Source organism: Pongo pygmaeus, chromosome 20 (assembly GCF_028885625.2).
Source record: "Pongo pygmaeus isolate AG05252 chromosome 20, NHGRI_mPonPyg2-v2.0_pri, whole genome shotgun sequence".
NCBI classification, from domain to species: Eukaryota; Metazoa; Chordata; class Mammalia; order Primates; family Hominidae; genus Pongo; species Pongo pygmaeus.
In genome coordinates, this window is record NC_072393.2 from 49,417,328 (window position 1) to 49,436,387 (window position 19,060).

The window sequence follows — 19,060 nt, forward strand, 5'->3', positions numbered from 1 at the left end:
TCTAATAAGTTACACAGAATCTGGCTGTGTGTGTGTGTGAGAGAGAGAGAGAGAGACAGAGTCTCGCTCTGTTGCCCAGGCTGGAGTTCAGTGGCACAATCACAGCTCACTGCAGCCTCCGCTTCCCAGGTTCAAGCGATTCTCCTGCCTCAGCCTCCCAAGTAGCTGGGATTATAGGCGCACACCACCAAGCCTGGCTGATTTTTTTTTTTTTTTTTTTGAGACAGAGTCTCACTCTGTCACCCAGGTTGGAGTGCAATGGCACAATCTTGGCTCACTGCCAGCTCCGCCTCCCAGGTTCAAGCAATTCTTCTGCCTCAGGCTCCTGAATAGCTGGGACTACAGGAGTGCACCACCACATCCAGCTAATTTTTGTATTTTTAGTAGAGACAGCATTTCACCATATTGGCCAGACTGGTCTCAAACTCCTGACCTAAGGTGATCTGCCCGCCTCGACCTCCCAAAGTGCTGGGATTACAGGCGTGAGCCACCATGCCCAGCCGATTTTGTGTGCATTTTTAGTAGAGATGGGGTTTCGCCATATTGGCCAGACTGGTCTCAAACTCCTGACTTCAAGAGATCCACCCGCCTCGGCCTCACAAAGTGCTGGGATTATGGGTATGAGCCACCACACCTGGCCAGAATCTGGTATTTTTAACAGAAAGCAGAGCTAGGAGCTTAGAAGTAGAAACTAGATGAGCAAAACAATTGATTATGTTTTAAACACATTAAGCTTTTCTTTTCTCTTCTCCTCCTAAACACAAGCAAGTAGCTATCTGGAAGGAGGTTGGAGGGGTTGCGGTGGGGGAGCGGGAGTCTCAGGGCCCATAATGGGTTTCAGAGGCCAAGATGGGTAAGGAGGTCATCCTCCCAAGAAGATGGGAAGGGTGGACAGTGACAGCTGCAAAAGATTGGTTACTTTCAAGGGGATGGATCCACTAAGTAAATGTATTGCCAGCCCGGCCAACATAGCGAATTCCCATCTCTACTAAAAATACACAAATTAGCCGGGCGTGGTGGTGTGCACCTGTAGTCCCAGCTACTCGAGAGGCTGAGGCAGGAGAATTGCTTGAACCTGGGAGGCAGAAGTTGCAATGAGCCAAGATCACACCAGTGCACTCCAGCCTGGGCAACAGGGTGAGACTCCATCTCAAAAACAAAAACAAAACAAAACAAAAAATTGGAAGCCAGATTTCTTTTTTTTTTTTTTTTTGAGACAGCGTCTCACTTTGTCACCCAGGCTGGAGTGCAGTGGCTCCATCATGGTTCACTGCAACCTCGGCCTCCAGGGTTCAAGCGATCCTCCACCTCAGCATCCCCAAGTAGCTGGGACTACAGGCGCGTGCCACCACACCTGGCTAATTTTTAATGTATTTTTCTTAGAGATGAGGTTGCCCAGGATGGTCTGGAATTCCTGGACTCAAGGGATCCGCCTGCCTCAGCCTCCCAAAATGCTGGGATTACAGGCATAAGCCACCGCGCCCAGCTGAGTGGTAGGGATTTTGAGCTGGGGTGAATGGGAGATTGTAGGTCATTTGCGTTTTTAATCGGCTTTACCCAGAGGAGAAGGCAACTTTCTTGTGTCTTCATGACAGGAGGTATTTTACAACTGAAAGCTGAGTCATCTACCAAAATTAGGCTCTCACCTTCCTGGGGGAGATAGGAGTGCTATTTCCTTTTATATTTACATTTCAAAGAGATAGTTTCCTGGGTCCTGGTCACTCACCCCTGTAATCCCAGCATTTTGAGAAGCCAAGGCAGGAAGATAGCTTGACCCCAGTTCAAGATCAGCCTGGGCAACATAGTGAGACTCCATTTCCCGGGCTGTAAACTGGCAAGATAACTTTTTTTTTTTTTGAGACAGTGTCATTTTGTCGCCCCCAGGCTGGAGTGCAATGGCGTGATCTCAGCTCGCTGCAACCTCCACCTCCCAGGTTGAAGCCATTCTCCTGCCTCAGCCTCCTGAGTAGCTGGGATTACAGGCACGTGCCACCACACCTGGCTAATTTTTGTATTTTTAGTAGAGATGGGGTTTCAACATGTTGGTCAGGCTGGTCTTGAACTCCTGACCTCATGATCCACCCGCCTTGGCCTCCCAAAGTACCGAGATTACAGGTGTGAGCCACCGCGCCCGGCCAAGACTTTTAAAGAGGTTTATATCCATCTCAAATGGACAAAGAAATAATTTACAATGACAAGTTTTCTCAAGTAAATGCTCTAAGGAAAGGGAGGTAAGGGGCCTCTGTGGTTAGACCCTCTGGATTCTGAGGGCCTAGAGGCAGGAGGAAGCCTGTCTAAAGTTTAGTCAAGCTGAGGGAAACATTATGGCAGTGTTGGTACACTCTGTAAAGCTGACCTGCCCATGTTCAAATCTGAGCTCCACTGCTTAATAGCTGAGTGACCTGGGGCAAGTTTCTCAACCTCTCTAGCCCTGATTTCCTCATCTTGTAAAATGCAGATGATTAACACTTACTTCATAGGATGGTTTTGTAGATTAAATATGTTAATCCAAGTACAGCGCTCAAAACAGTACCTGGCACATAATAAATGTATTATTTGCTGTGGGTTAATTACTTCATCATTCTGAGCCTCAGTTTCCCCAATCATCCCATCTGAAAATATGTGGAAAAGTCAATGAGATGATGGCTGCAAACTGATAGCATAGACTTGGCATCTAGTAAGACTGTCTTTAATCACTAACACAGCTGGGCACGGTGCCTCACATCTGTAATCCCAGCACTTGAGAGAGGCAGGAGAATCATCTGAGCCCAGGAGTTCGAGACCAGCCTGGGTAACATAGTGAGACGCCAATCTCTACAATACAAATAAAAGTTGAATTAAAATTAAAAAATCACTGCCGGGCATGGTGACTCAAGCCTGTAATCCCAGCACTTTGGGAGGCCAAGGTGGGTGGATCACCTGAAGTCAGGAGTTTGAGACCAGCCTGACCAACATGGAGAAACCCGGTCTCTACTAAAAATACAAAATTAGCCAGGCATGGTGGCACATGCCTGTAATCCCAGCTACTCGGGAGGCTGAGGCAGGAGAATCGCTTGAACCTGGGAGGTGGAGGTTGTGGTGAGCCGAGATTGTGCCATTGCACTCCAGCCTGGGCAACAAGAGCAAAACTCCATCTCAAAAAAAAAAAAGAAAAATCACTAATACCTGCTCCCTCCCCCTCCCCCTCCCTCTCCCGTCTCCCTCTCCCGTCTCCCTCTCCGGTCTCCCTCTCCCTTTCTTCGGTCTCCCTCTCCTTCTTTTTTCGGTCTCCCTCTGTTGCTGAAGCTTGACTCTGCAACCTCCCTGCCTCGGGCTCCTGTGATTCTCCTGCCTCGGCCTGCCCAGTGCCTGGGATTGCAGGCGCGCGCCGCCACGCCTGACTGGTTTTTGTGTTTTTGGTGGAGACGGGGTTTCGCCGTGTTGACCGGGCTGGTCTCCAGCTCCTGGCCTCGAGTGATCTGCCCGCCTCGGCCTCCTGAGGTGCTGGGATTGCAGACGGAGTCTCGCTCACTCAATGCTCAATGGTGCTCAGGCTGGAGTGCAGTGGCGTGATCTCGGCTCGCTACAACCTCCACCTCCCAGCCGCCTGCCTTGGCCTCCTAAAGTGCTAAGATTACAGCCTCTGCCCCGCGGCCACCCCGTCTAGGAAGTGAGGAGCGTCTCTGCCTGGCCGCCCATCGTCTGGGAAGTGAGGAGCGCCTCTGCCCGGCCGCCATCCCGTATAGGAAGTGAGGAGCGTCTCTGCCTGGCTGCCCATCGTCTGAGATGTGAGGAGCGCCTCTGCCCAGTCGCCCCGTCTCGGAAGTGAGGAGCACCTCTGCCCGGCCGCCCCGTCTGGGAGGTGAGGAGTGCCTCTACCCGGCCGCCACCCCGTCTGGGAGGAAGTGAGGAGCGCCTCTGCCCGGCCACCCCGTCTGGGAAGTGAGGAGCGCCTCTACCTGGCCGCCCCGTCTGGAAAGTGAGGAGCGCTTCTGCCCGGCCGCCCCGTCTGGGAAGTGAGGAGCGCCTCTGCCCGGCTGCCCCGTCGGGGAGAAGAGGAGCGCCTCTGCCTGGCCGCCCAACGTCTGGGAAGTGAGGAGCGCCTCTGCTCAGCCGCCCCGTCTGGGAGGTGAGGAGTGCCTCTGCCCGGCCGCCACCCCGTCTGGGAGGAAGTGAGGAGCGCCTCTGCCCGGCCGCCCTGTCTGGGAGGTGTACCCAACAGCTCCAAAGAGACAGCGACCGTAGGGAGCGGGCCATGAGGACGATGGCGGTTTTGTTGAAGAGAAGGGGGGAAGTGTAGGGAAAGGAAGGAGAGATCAGATTGTTGCTGTGTCTGTGTAGAAAGAGGTGGGCATAGGAGATTCCATTTTGTTCTGACTAGGAGAAATTCTCCTGCCTTGGGATGCTGTTGATCTATGGCCTTGCCCCCAGCCCCCGCTCTCTGAAACATGTGCTGTGTCAACTCAGGGTTAAATGGATTAAGGGCGGTGCAAGATGTGCTTTGTTAAACAGATGCTTGAAGGCAGCATGCTCTTTAAGAGTCATCACCACTCCCTAATCTCAAGTACCCAGGGACACAAACACTGCAGAAGGCCGCAGGGACCTCTGCCTAGGAAAACCAGAGACCTTTGTTCATGTGTTTATCTGCTGACCTTCTCTCCACTATTATCCCATGACCCTGCCACATCCCCCTCTCCGAGAAACACCCAAGAATGATCAATAAATACTTCATAAAAAAAAAAAAAAAGAAATGCTACAAAGTGAGTTTATTTTCTGTAGCTTGAGTTATAGGAAATAAAAGAGCAGTTACCAGCCAAAAAATAAAAAATAAATAAATAAATAAAAAATAATAAAAATAATAAAAAATAAAAAATAAAAATAAAAAAATCACTAATACTCCCAACACTACATTTACCATCACTGATGTTTCCCTCTATACATGTATTACAATACATGTGTTTCAGAATAAGAGCTCATACTCTTATTGATGTTCTATTTTGTTGCTATACTCATTATTTGCTATTGTTTTGTTGTTACCTCACACTACTCCCCATTATCAATAGTAATATTGGCTATCAATAGTAATATTGGCAACATACTGTTATGATCTCACTATTCCCCACATCTGATCCTCCTCCCATCAAGCAGTCGCAAAGCCCACCAGGAACTCTCTCATTCCCAAGCCAAGCTTTTCCCCTCCAGTGCCTCTAGGGCCAGGCCTTCATCTGATTGGAGGGAGATGGAGGTGGGGCTCAAGCCCCAGGTCCCCAACATCAAGCAAAGACCAACAGCAGCACCCTCGGGCCCTATGGACAAGTGGGATACAGTAGGTGAGCCCAGTTAATGAATTTTTTTTTTTTTTTTTTGAGACAGTTTCACTCTTTTTGCCCAGGCTGGAGTGCAGTGACATGATCTTGGCTCACCGCAACCTCCGCCTCCCGGGTTCAAGCGATTCTCCTGCCTCAGCCTCCCGAGTAGCTGGGATTACAGGCATGCACCACCATGCCCGGCTAATTTTTTATTTTTAGTAGAGACAGGGTTTCTCCATGTTGGTCAGGCTGGTCTTGGACTCCGGACCTCAGGTGATCCGGCTGCCTCGGCCTCCCAAAGTGCTGGCATTACAGGCATGAACCACTACGCCCAGCCTTAATGACTCTTAGTAAACCAGATGAAGCCAGGTGCAGTGGCTTCTGCCTGTAATCCCAACACTTTGGGAGGCCAAGGCAGGAGGACTATGCATCATAGCAAGACCTCATCTCTACAAAAAATAAAATTAGCCAAGTATGATGGGATGAGCCTGTAGTCCCAGCTACTTGGGAGCCTGAGGCAGGAGTTAGAGGTTGCAGAGCTATGATTGGGCCACTGCAGTCCAGTTTGGGTGACAGAGACCCCGTCTCTAAAAAAATGCAGACAGCTGGCTGGATGACAAGGCGGGTGGAGACTAGGGAGGGTACACAAACTCATTAGACAAAGCTCTCTGTTCCCTGGCAATGCTAAAAGCCCCATTCACCCCTCCATGCCGCTTAATGGTTTCGCCTGGTCTCCCCCTCACCAGTGGGACCACCCACATGCGGGCTGGACCCCAGGAGATTAAAGTTCAACCGTGACTTCCCCCAGGGCTGCGGCTCTAGGTCCCAGATCTTTCCTGTTAAAAGGCTTTATGATGCCCACCCTAGCTCAGCTAGAGAGGTTATTGCGAGAAACAAGGTGGAAGTGACTCCTTTAAAGCACTATACAAAGTAATTAAATCTTTATTGAGGCATTTATGTGCCAGAAACTGATCACACACAGGCGTAAGGCACGGTCCCTGCCCTCGAGGAGCTCACAGTCTAGTAAGGAAGACATATGGGGAATATGTCTTCCCCCCGATTCCCCAAAGATGGGGGGAGTAGGGGAGGCAGTGCTTAGAGTGGGGAGCCATTGTCCCACCCACCCCACACTCCAAAGTCCAGGCTGGCTAGGAGAAAGTGAGTAGGAAGCTCAGCATCCTCTCTCTCACCTTCCCTGTGACAGCTGACTTCTCTCACTCTGTCCTAACATCACAAGAGGACAAGCGGAGAGACAAGGATGAGAAGGATACAGGTGCTGTCCTCAAAAAGCTGGAACACCCCTGGCAGGATATATACAACAGTATTTTATTTCCCAAAGCCGCAAACCAGCGCAGCAGAAGCTGGGGATACTGGGGAATGTTGGAAAAACAGGGGCTGGGCCAGCCCAGTCCAGTCGTGGGAACAGGAAGTGATGAGAAGAGGGGTACCCAGGGCCAGAGAAGTAAGTGAGAGGGAAATTTCCAGGTGGAGAAGCTCACAGCAGGACACCAGCAGCCACGGCCAACAGAAGGGCTGCCAATCCAGCCATGGGAGCCACACAGCCTTTATTATGGGGCTGCTGGGGCCTCCCTTTTGCAGGATACTGCCCCGAATTGCTGCGGTCCTGGTGGCCAGCGGCGCCTCCAGTCAACCTGGGCTCCTCATCCCGGGAGGCCTCGTGTTCTACTTCCTGTCTCGGAGTCTGACTGGTTGGGGCTGGCATGGGTTTGCTGGTGGATGTGGGTCTCACTGGGGCCGAGGTAGAAGTGGTGACAGACGTGGTTGAGGCCACAGATATGGTTGAGGCCACAGTCGTGGGCTCTGGAGCGGGCAGCCGGACAAGGGGTGGGATTTGAGGGGAGAAGTAGGTCTTGTTGCGGAGGTCAGAGTTACAGCGGGACCCCTGGCAACAGGAGCCACTGAGCGTGAACCCTGGACCTGTTACTCCATCCCGAGTGCAGAATTCATCCTGGACACAGCCCCGGACAGGCAAGGACACGGTCACATTAGCTGCAGGAAGGAGACACAGATAGGTCAGTGGCTGGAGGGAGAGAGGTTGACATGGCCAGAACAAAACTTAGAGACATCAGACAAGAACAGAGAACCTGACCGGGTGTGGTGGCTCACGCCTGTAATCCCAGCACTTTGGGAAGCCGAGGCAGGTGGATCACTGAGCAACAGAGTGAGACTCTGTCTTGCAAAAAAAAAAAAAAAAAAAGAACAGAGAACCCCCAAAATGAGACAGAAAGTCTCTGCATCCATTAATCCCAAAATCTCAACTCAGGTCCTACCATAAGAAACAGACAGACTCACTGTCTTTGGCACATGGTGGATTAACATTTTCCATTGTGCTTTGAATGGAAATGTGTGTAGGCTGAACCAAAAGTAGGGTTTAAAACAAAGGCTTAGACTGAGATACAAGACCTCTCACAAGACCACAGGGCAGAACAAACTTCCTCTACAACCCTCTCACCATTATCCCCTTAGCCTTCACCCTGGCTTTTACTTCCCCATCAGAATTTAGTCTTAAGAGTCAGAGTTACATCTCTGCACCAGGCTCAGTGGTTCACGGCTGTAATCCCGACACTCTGGGAGACCTAGGCAGGGGGATCGCTTAGCCCAGGAGTTCAATACCAGCCTGGGTAACATGGCAAGACCCCACTGTTACCAAAAATAAAAGGAACCAGTCGTGGCGGTGCACCTCTGTAGTTCCAGCTACTTGGGAGGCTGAGGTGGGAGGACTGCTTGAGCCCAAGAGGTAGAGGCTGCAGTGAGCTATGATTGCGCCACTACACTCCAAGCTAGGCGACAGAGCAAGATGCTGTCTTTAAAAAAAAATAGTAATAATAAAATAAAAAAGAACTACATCTTCCATAGCATAACTGGCAGGGGATGGGGTTTGAAGAACTTCATTTTTCATGGTTACATTTCTCAATAGTCTGGGACAGGCGGGGGACCCCTTGAGTTTTAAGGGCTAAGAACTAGAGATTCCCCGCAGTGCCTCGGCAGAAGCTTCGAGGCTTAAATACCTCTTAAGTACCTGTCAGCCCTCTATGGAAATGTATTTCCCTCCAAAACACTCTGGGACAAAGCATCACTATCCCCACACTATTAATATGTTGGGGGAAGGGACTGCATTTTCCATGATGCCCTACGATACAAGCACTTAGGCCCCACGGTTCCCAGAATGCGTCGCAGGTGAAGGAAACGCTTTGGGTAAAGGGCTCCCTACCGCCCAGGGTGCTTCAGAAGGGCTACCACAACTCCCGTAGGTCCCGTGCTCCGGGGCTCCCTCACCTGCCGTCAAGGTGACGTTGCCGTCGAAGCAGCCCTTGTAGACATGATCGCTGGCGTTGTAGCAGCTCACGACCGGCGGCGATGTACCCTGGCACGCCTCCCGGCTCAGGCCCACACAGCTGTAGCACTCCACGCCGTTGGGCGGGTATGCACTCTCGTTACCTGCGAGGGGAGCCGAGAGGAAGAAAAGGCGTCGAAAGGGTTCGGGAACCGCAGCTCGTCCTCCAGCCCCGCCTCTAAGGCCTGGCCCCGCACAATCGATGACCCCGCCTACTAGTAGCCCCGCCCCAGCGCGCAACCTCCCGGCGCCTACAGCCAGAAAGTCCCTCCTGCTGCCTCTTGGCCCCGCCCCAGAGTGTGACCCCACCCCCAGCCCAGGCCGGGTACTCCCGCCTCCGCCACGGCTCCGCCTCCATCTTGGCAGGCCCGAATGTGGCTCCGCCCCCGCAGCTACGGCCCCGCCCCCACGGACCTGCCGGGTCGAGCGCCCGCGAGGTGAGGTTGAGCTTGGCGTTGCAGCGATCCTGAGCGCATTGCTGCAGCTGGATGAATGCCAGAAGCCCGTGAAGATCCAGGCCGCGGTCATTCTTGCCGGGGAGTCCCGAACCGCAACCCCGCACTGCCAGCGAGAATTGTCCGTGGACTGGGGAGAGGGACAAGGGCGGGATTAGCTGTGGGCGTGGTCTCAGGTGGGGCGTGGCCCAGAGTTGGGTAGGGTCCGGGAGGGGCGGGGCCTCAAATAGGCCAACACCACAGGACCGACAGGCAGGAATTGGCGGATGGACGCCCCCAAAGAGCCGCTCAGAGCGGAAAGAACGACCGAAGGAGGGAGGATCGGGGTCATGGAATGCGGGCGGAACCTCAAAGAGCTGAGTTGGAGGAGACAGCCCGGTTGACAGGCAGGGATGGGGAGGTCTCAGTGGTGGAGCAGAAAAAGTGCACAGGACGTGACCTCGTTCCAAACCCGAGCTCTCCCAGTCCGCCCCACCCAGTTCTCAACTCTCTGCTCCTCGCCCTTGTAATTGTTAATAGAGAAGGCCTGGCCTGCGAGGAGGGGCAAGGCTGTGTCGTAGGGTCCTGGCCAGGCTGAAAGGGAGGGGTGGGGCCGCGTTAAAGGGGCGTGGCCAGATCCAGAAAGGACTATAAGGAGGCGGGGCTGGGCCGGAGGAGCCTGCAGTGGTGTGCGTGGCCCGGGGGTCCCCACTCACTGGTCTCCACCGCCCCCACGGCCTCGGTGCAGACGTCCACGCCCGGCGCGCACTTCACTGTCTTCATCTTGTTCGGGGAGCATCCGTCATCTGCTTTCTGCACGCAGCTGTAGCACTCCAGGGCCTGCGCTCCTAGGGGAGCGGAGCCGAGTAGACCTGAGCCCTCCTTGCTAAAGCGTCCGCCCCCAAGGAAGAAATAGTCCTGCCCATGCCCTCTGTCCCGGGATAAGACAGTCTTATTGCACACACTTTTCCAGGGCAGGAGTAGGGAAAAGCTTTCCACAAATCTGGAAGCACGGGAATCACTGGACCCTTTTCCTTCACACTCACTATGCCAACCGTGGGCACATCCTTCCGACAGCCCTGTATGCCCACTGTAGGCGATCCCCGCCATGAATCCCCTCATCCCGGGGTAGGAGGGATACCTCCTCACAGTTTTCTGCTCAGAATGAGAGAACTTTTCCCACAGTGTGTAGGAGAACTTTTCCCACAGTAGACTGTGCTAGACTGTGCTCAGTGAGGGATCCCTTCCCACAGCCCCCTTCTGCTCAAATGAGAGAACTCTGCCCACAGCTTCTCTGCCCAGGACAGGGAACTCTTTTTTTCTTTTTTTTTTCTTTTTTTTCTTTTTTTTTTTTTTTGAGACGGAGTCTCGCTCTGTCGCCAGGCTGGAGTGCAGTGGCGCAATCTCGGCTCACTGCAACCTCCGCCTCTCCGATTCAAACGATTCTCCTGCCTCAGCCTCCCGAGTCACTGTAGCCTCAGCCTCCCGAGTCACTGCAACCTCCGCCTCTCCGATTCAAACGATTCTCCTGCCTCAGCCTCCCGAGTAGCTGGGACTACAGGCTCGCGCTACCGCGCCCTGCTAATTTTTGTATTTTTAGTAGAGACGGGGTTTCACCATGTTGGCCAGGCTACTCTGGATCGTTTGACCTCATGATCCGCCTGCCTCGGCCTCCCAAAGTGCTGAGATTACAGGCGTGAGCCACCGCGCCCGGCCTAGGAACAGGGGACTTCTTTCTACAGCTTCAGGATAGGAAAATTTTGCCCACAGTTCCCCTTGTCCGTGGTGGGGAACCCCTCCTACTGCCCATGGTGGAGGACCCTTCCCTCTGCCTCCCTCGCTCAGGATGGGGGAACTTTGCCCACAGTGCCCTCTGCTTATGTGGGGATGCTTCCCACAGCCTTCTCTGTACGGGGCCAGAGGAGCCTCCTCCCTAGGAGCCCCCACTCTACCCCCTCCACCTCTCCAGGCAGCAGACCCACCTCCGCGAAGTAGCAGCAGCAGCAGCAGCAGCAGCCAGTCTGCGGTCCAGATCACGGCCTGGGCACCTGCTTTCCTGGTGGGGTCCATGGCTCCGTCCTGCTCCCTTGGCGTCCCCCCTGGGTGTGCCGCCTCCCAGCTCAGGCCCTCTTACCTGAGCCCAGGATGAGTAACCTCGCCCCAGGCAACCCCAGCCTTGCCCAACCGGGCCAACTCAGCGTCGGCTGTGGGGCGGGTCCCCGCCCCTAGGCGCGTCATCCACAGGGAGAGCGGTCCCTGCCCTGTGAAGTTGCCAAGGAGGGAAAGGGTGGGAGCTGAGGTTCCCTGACAGCTCGCGGGAGAAAGTCTGTGTGTGTTTGGGGTGAGAGAGTAGTGGGGCTTAAAGACAGGCTGGGGCTACTCGACATTCAGTGTTCGGTAACTGTTAAATGAGCATCTACCGTGTGCCCGGCTTTGGTCTAGGTAATGCTGGAGATGAAGACAGAACCAGCGCCTGTCCTGGCAGAGCTCACAGTCTGATGGGGGAGACAGATGCTAATCAAATAATCATACAAATTGGTGTTTACCACAGAGACTAAGACACTAAAGGAAAAAGTGTAGTGATACAAGGAGATGTGCAGTCTAGAAGTGGGGGCTGGTCGGTGAGGGCTTCCTTGAGGTTATCTGAGATGCAACCTCAAGGGCATGCAGGATGTAGCCAGCTAGAGCAGGTCAAGAGAGGGACACAGCCCTTTACAAGCAGAGGGAACAGCACGTGGGAGCACCTGGAGGTGGGAGGTAGGATGGACCATTCAAACATGGAAAGGAGAGCAGTGCTCCTGAGCTCAGAAGTCCATGAGAGAAGGGCAGGAACTGAGATGAAAGAGTCAGGCAGAGGCCGAGACACTCAGGGCATTAGAGGCCCCGATAAGAGATTTGGATTAATTTTGAGAACAGTAGAGAATCTTTAAGAGGGTCTAAATGAGCTGGAAGACATAATAGATTTGCTTCCTAATATGATCAACCTGAGAAATAGTGCAGCTAGCCATCAAGAAGTAAATGGAGGCCGGGCGCGGTGGCTCATGCCTGTAATCCCAGCACTTTGGGAGACCGAGGCGGGTGGATCACTTGAGATCAGGAGTTCGAGACCAGCCTGGGCAACATGGCGAAACCTCATCTCTATTAAAAAATATAATAAATTTTTTAAAAAATTAGCCAGGTGCAGTGCTGTGCACCTGCTGTCCCAGCTACTCGGAAGGGTAGGGCAGGAGAATCACTTGAGCCCAGGAGGTGGAGGTTGCAGTGAGCTGAGATCACGCCACCGCACTCCAGCCTGGGCAACAGAGTGAGACCCTGTCTCAAAAAAAAATTTAAAAATTTAAAAATTTTTAAAAAGTAATGGATCTGAAAGTAGGATATATGATTTTAAAAAAGGAAAAAGAAAAAGAAGTGAATGGCAAAAGACAGTGGTTGATTCGGCCAATGGAATACTACACAGCAATGGAAAAGATCCAACACCTGATATATGCAGCAACATATCTCAAAAACTTTGTGTTGGGACCAGGCACAGTGGCTCACACCTGTAATCCCAGCACTTTGAGAGACCAAGGTGGGAGGATCACTTGAACCTAGGGGTTTTGAGACCAGCCTGTGCAACATAGTGAAATCCCATCTCATTTTATTTAAAAAAAGAAAAAACTTGGTGTTGAGTTTAGAAAGCCTTAAACAACAACAACAACAAAAAACATACTGTGTAACTCAATTTATATGAAGTTCCAGAACAGACAAAACTAACCAGTGGTGATAGAAATCAGAACGCATGTTCCCTTTGGGAGGGCATCGCCCCAGAAGAAGCAACAGGGAGGAGCCCCCACGATCTTCATCTAGGTGACAGCCGCATGTGTGTACAGATACATAGAGAATCACTGACTCAGGCCTGTCACTGGACGTATGTTATTCTTCAATAAAAACAAGGTAAAGAATGTCACTGTGGAAGGAAAATGACTCTAGAAGGGGTGAGAGAGAAGGCCAGGAAACCAACAAGGGGCCGGGTAGTTTTCCGTGGAAGAAAAAGAAAAACAGCCCCTAACAGCTGGGAGTTGGCCTGGCACACAGTGAGGCCATGGAGTTCAACTGCACATAGATAATTTCACAGAGCACCAACCTGGGCAAGGCCACACTGCGACAGTAAAGGATCAAGAAAAAAGTCAATAGCCTGGGCAACACAGCGAAACCTCATCTCTACTAAAAATACAAAAAATTAGCTGGGCGTGGGGCCGTGCACCTATAATCGCAGCTGCTTGACAGGCTGAGCTGGGAGAATCACCTGAGCCTGGGAGGTTGAGGCTGCAGTGAGCTGAGATTGCGCCACTGCACTCCAGCCTGGGCAACCAGGGTGAGACCCTGTCTCAAAAAAACAAAGAAAGAAAAAAAATCAAGACCAAACCATAACCATGTCTGAACACAGAAACAAACAAGATCATTGTGCAAACCGCAGAATGACTAAGCATCCTCATATCCTGGCTAATATAAATGACTGCTTATATTATATTATAAAGTTACAACTTTAACCTCACTTTATTTCTCTTGCCTCATAAATGAGATTTATGCAAATGCCCAACCACAGCATTACTCCTCCTCTGTTTAACAGTATCCAAACTAGAACGAGGCCCCACTTCCTTGCACCATTCCCAAGACCACCACACACAAGCCCAAATCTTAAAATCAATCCTTTCTGGCCAGGTGCTCACACCTGTAATCCCAGCACTTTGGGAGGCAAAGGGGGTGGATCACCTGAGATCAAGAGTTCGAGACCAGACTGGCCAACGTGGTGAAACTCCGTCTCTATTAAAAATACAAAAAATAAGCTGGGTGTGGTGGCACACACCTGTAATCCCAGCTACTGGGGATTAGGGGCTGAGGCAGGAGAATCGCTGAACCTAGGCGGCAGCGGTTGCAGTAAGCTGAGATCGCTCCACTGCCCTCCAACCTGGGCGACAGAGCAAGACTTTGACTCAAAAAAAAAAAAAAAAAAAAAAATCAATCCTTTCTAACACCCTTTTACTTAGACACCTCACAGTTACCTCATGGTGTGTTTTCTTCCTGATTGCAAAAAGCAATAAACTCAACTTGTTCAACCACAGGTGTGTCCCTGGTGGAGAACATTGACACAGGCCAGAGCAGATGTACTTGGCCGAGGGTGTCCCAAAGGAAAGGTGAAGAGTGGAAACATCTAAAATATTTTAGGAAGAAGAACAGGTAGGGATTACTGATGGATCCAATGTGAGGGAAGAGGAAGTGGGAGGTTTCCAAGCTGATTCTAGACAGTTCTTGCCATAAACCACATCATGACATTAACAACAATGGTAACAAAAGTCATAACAACAATAGTGACTGAGTATCAAGTGTTTGTTTCCCAGAAACTGTTTTGAACAGGGGGCATGCATTATCTCATTTAATCCTCACCTCTAAGTATGGTTATTAGCATTTATTAACCACCTACTCTGTGCTTAGCACTTTCTGTGAATCCTCTCTGAATGTCACAACAGCTCTGCAAAGAGAGAACTAAGTCTCATTTCACAGACAGGGAAACTGAGACTGGGAGAGGCTTGGAAGCGGCAGAACTGGGATTTGAATCCAGGACTGTCTCCAAAGGCCCCCATGCCATTTGCCAAAGTCAGAGCCTGGCTTTAGGCCTGAGATTATATTTTGCAATAACCCTTAGTTTTACAGCCAGAGAGGCATGCATTTGAATACCAACTCTGTCCCTAATCTGCTGTGTGACTTGATCAAGTGGCTCCAATTCTTTGATGTTCAGAGGCTTCCTGTCTAAACAAAGACTATGACAAAAGCATATGTATTCAGTGCTTCCTCTGTGCCAGGCAACTTTCCACACCCTTTACACATGATCCTATGAGAGATTTCTATGATGGTCAATTTACAAATAGGGAAATCAAGGCAGGCATAGGGGGCTTAACAACTTGCTCAGGGTCACAAAGCTAGGAAGTGGTGGAGATGGTATTTGAACTCAGGCAGTCTGGCTTAACTAACAGTACCTATAATTAGGTACATGGGTCCATTGGATATCAGCTGTGAAACCGACAATTACTTGGCCCCTGTGTGCCTCAGTGTCCTCATCCTCATCCATAAAATGAGGGTCTCAGTAGTACCCACCTCATAGGGCTGCTAGGGCATCAATGTTAAATACATGTGAAATGATTAAAATAGGGTCAAATTCTAGGAGCTATGAAAGCATTAGTTTTTATTACTAATAATAGGTTAAGGGCTGAGCACAGTGGCTGGTGCCTGTAATCCCAGCATTTTGTAGGGGCTGAGGCGGGCAGATCACTTGAGCCCAGGAGTTTGAGACCAACCTGGGCAACATGGTGAAACCCTATCTCTACAAAAAATACAAAAATTAGCCAGGTGTGGTGGTGCTCACCTATAGATCCAACTACTCAGGAGGCCGAGGTGGAAGGATCACATTGAGCCTGGGAGGTCAAGGCTGCAGTAAGTTGTGATCACATCACTGCACTCCAGCCTGAGTCACAGAGAGAGACCCTGTCTCAACAATAATAATAATAATAACTTAAATAGATTGTTAGTATTACTATTAACAGCCCTCACTTCTTGAGCTCCAACCGTGTGCCACACAGGGTGGTCAGCTCTTATACAAGCAATCTCGCCTTGAATTCCTAACGAGGGGGTAGAGAGGAGGATTTCCTTCACAGAGGAAGACTCTGAGACCCAGAGAGAGGAAGGTATCTGTTCAAGTTCACATAGCAAGGGAAGCGGCAGAGTCAGATGTCAGACCCGGCTGCAGGGGGCTGGCTCACTGATGACGAGACAAGCAGCGGTCGTGTTTGTAAAGATATTATCTGTTCTCCAGACCCTGTGAGGCACCCCCGTTCCCAACAATGACGAGCACTTCAGTCACCTGGGTGAGGTCACTTGGCATCATGCTGAAGCTGAGAGAGAGAAAGTGAATGACTTCTTGTGCAGTCATTCATTCAGCACTGGCCCCTGCCCCCACCGCCTCCCAGCCTTGGAATCTCAGCCCCGATTCTTGCTTTGCTGTGTGATGCTGCATAAATGCTTTCATCTCTCTGAGCCTCCAAGGTGTCTATTTTTTTTTTTTTTTTTTTTTTGAGACGGAGTTTCACTCTTGTTTCCCAGGCTGGAGTGCAAATGGTGCAATCTCAGCTCACTGCAACCTCTGCCTCCCGGGTTCAAGCGATTCTCCTACCTCAGCCTCCCAAGTAGCTGGGATTACAGGCATCCACCACCACACTCAGCAAATTTTTCATATTTTTAGTAGAGATGGGGTTTCACCATGTTGGTCAGGCTGGTCTCAAACTCCCGACCTCAGGTGATCTGCCCGCCTCGGCCTCTCAAAGTGCTGGGATTACAGGCGTGAGCCACCGTGCCCGGCCCAAGGTGTCTTTTTTATAATAAAAGAAGGACTATCTTTCATGGTAGGGTAAGGCAGTGGGCAAAATATCAAGTCTGGAAGTGGACAGACACATTTTAATCCTATCTCTGCCACCCTCTTGCTGTGTAACGTCAAGCAACTCGATCTCCCTCTCTGTACTTCAGCTGAAAACCCCTACCTCCTGAGGGATACAGCGGGGACTCAGTGAGTGACAGGCAGGATGAGACTAGCATTATTATTGTGTGCTGCTCTGAAGCAGGAGGCCCTGCAGGTCCCAGCTGTGTGGGAGAGTTTCAGGGAGGAACCCCAACTGGCCAGACCAGAAGAACTAGCATCTCGGGAGGGAGTGGGACCCAGGGTGGAGAGGTACCTCTTGCTCAGGCCTGCCCAGATTCTGGGCGCTGACCCCCGCCTGGCCCATGACCAGAGAACAGAAGGAGGTTTGAATGAGGGGCACCACTTAAGCCCGCTGCGTGGTAGGTGGCTGGCTCTTCTAGGTCCTTTGCAGATTTTATGGCAGAGAATCTAGAATCTGGCTCAGGGGTCAGTGCAGAGGCAGCTGCCGGCAATACAGATCACTCCCAGGCCTCAGACAAGCCCAGGACCATATTCACTCTGGATTTCTCATCTCCCTGTGGCAGACCAGGCTCTGAGGCCAGTGAGGTTCCCAGCCTGACTCAGGCCCACTCCCTCTGGGACACACCGTTTGGGACAAGTTAGGGAAGCAGTGGAGTCAGGGACGGGGCTGACTGTATAATTTTCAGGCCCCAGTGCAAAATGAAATGTAGAGCTCTGGTTCAAAAGGCAGGAAAAGAGGGCGGGCACAGTGGCTCACGCCTGTAATCCCAGCACTTTGGGAGGCCAAGGTGGGAAGATCACCTGAGATCAGGAGTTCGAGACCAGCCTGACCAACATGGTGAAACCCCATTTCTACTAAAAATACAAAAAATTAGCCAGGTGTGGTGGCGTGCGCCTGTAATCCCAGCTACTCCAGAGGCTGAGACAGGAGAATCGCTTGAACCCAGGAGGCAGAGGTTGCAGTGAGTTGAGATCGCACCATTGCACTCCAGCCTGGGCAACAAGAGTGAAACTCCGTCTCACGAAAAAAAAAAAAACAGGAAAGAGTGCTGTTAAAGGTACTAAAATAGAAACACTTCTTTCCTTTCTTCTGGCTCAATCTCTTTTTTTTTTTTTTTTTGAGACAGTCTCACTCTGCCACCCAGGCTGGCATGCAGCTCACAGCTCACTGCAGCCTCTATCTCCCGGACTCAAGCAATCCTCCCACCTCAGCCTCCCAAGTAGCTGCCACTACAGGTGTGTGCCACCATGTCCAGCTAATTTTTAAATTTTTTTGTAGAAACAGGGGCTTGCTATGTTGTCCAGGCTGGTCTCAAACTCCTGGGCTCAAGTGATCTTCCTGTCTCAGCCTCCTGAAATGCTAGGATTATGGGCATTATGGGCATTACGGGCTAGGATTACGGTCCTCAGCCTTTCTCTTGACCCCTCATGGTGTTTAATGTTATGTTCCCTTGGGCACAGAGATACTTGTGGGACCAGCACAGATCTTCAAAGGTGGCTAGGGACCCTGCCCCACAACGTGGGCAACCTGGCTGGGTTCCCCATCCCACCAGATGCCCACTGCCATGTTCCACCCCAAGATACCATGAGGCACAAGTACCCAACCCTGATCTTCTTGTGGCGTGCCTGCAACAGGGGTGGAGAGTGCCAGTGATCACAGGGCAGAGTTAAGAAGGGTACAGGCCAGGCACGGTGGTTCACACCTGTATTCCCAGCATTTTGGGAGGCCCAGGCAGGCGGATCACTTGAGGTCAGGAGTTCAAGACCAGCGTGGCCAACATAGTGAAACCCTGACTCTACTAAAAGTACAAAAATTAGCCAGCTGTGGTGGCCAGTGCCTAAAATCCCAGCTACTCAGGAGGCTGAGGCAAGAGAATCGCTTCAACATGGAAGACAGAGGTTGCAGTGAGCCGAGATCGCGCCACTGCGCTCCAGCCTAGGTGACAGAGTAAGACTCCGTCTCAAGAAAAAAAAGAGGTGGGGACAGGAGTGGAAACTTGTTCCAGAGAGGTGAGGCTGCCTCATCATGCTTTCATTGTCTCATTAGTCTTAGCTTACAAAACAGAAATTCAAAGATACATTTATGAATTTCTACACAGTGACCACAGAGCATTAAACCCAAGAGCAGGGCTCTTCTGAACACAGGGAGCTGTCGTCTACATTGGTCAGATGTCCATGAAGCGGGATTCGGTAAGGGACCCGGTTTGCAGAGGGGCTGGGGGATGAACTGATCCAAGAATCCAGATGTCACACACCTGAAGGTAGAGGCCAAGGGACACCTACAGTCCCAGAGGACCTAGGAATTTGGGTGTCTGCACTCCCGGGACTCAGAGCACTATATCTGGGTCCTCAAGGGAACTTTTTGAGGCAGGAAAGAGCTGTCTCCAGAGTGACAGCCTAGAGTGCTCAAGTGGGGGACCCTGGAGGACTGTAAAGGCCCAGCGCAAGCACCTGACCTGGCCTAGGGGTCAGGGAGAGCTTCTTGAAGGAAGGGGCGCCGTAGATGAGACCTGAA

General features: G+C 51.5%; 1 protein-coding gene across 1 annotated transcript; it reads right to left on the reverse strand.

Annotated features, from left to right (window-relative positions):
• Positions 1-6,200: 6,200 nt before the first annotated feature.
• LYPD3 (LY6/PLAUR domain containing 3) lies at positions 6,201-13,517 on the reverse strand. The gene is made up of 5 exons (XM_054463441.2): positions 11,060-13,517; positions 9,794-9,925; positions 9,058-9,228; positions 8,586-8,747; positions 6,201-7,298 (listed from the first exon to the last, which is right to left on the reverse strand). The coding sequence occupies exons 1-5, from the start codon at positions 11,145-11,147 to the stop codon at positions 6,784-6,786; spliced, it is 1,068 nt and encodes a 355-aa protein (XP_054319416.2). The 5' UTR covers positions 11,148-13,517; the 3' UTR covers positions 6,201-6,783.
• Positions 13,518-19,060: the final 5,543 nt, after the last annotated feature.

Bases quoted from the DNA above. Each gene is read 5' to 3' on its own strand.
- LYPD3 (XM_054463441.2), bottom strand. From the start codon at position 11,147: ATGGACCCCACCAGGAAAGCAGGTGCCCAGGCCGTGATCTGGACCGCA. The intron at 9,229-9,793 runs GTGAGTGGGGAC...CCCTCTCCCCAG, and splicing joins CGTGGGGGCGGTGGAGACCA to TCCACGGACAATTCTCGCTG. The intron at 7,299-8,585 runs GTGAGGGAGCCC...TCCTTCCTGCAG, and splicing joins CAACGTCACCTTGACGGCAG to CTAATGTGACCGTGTCCTTG.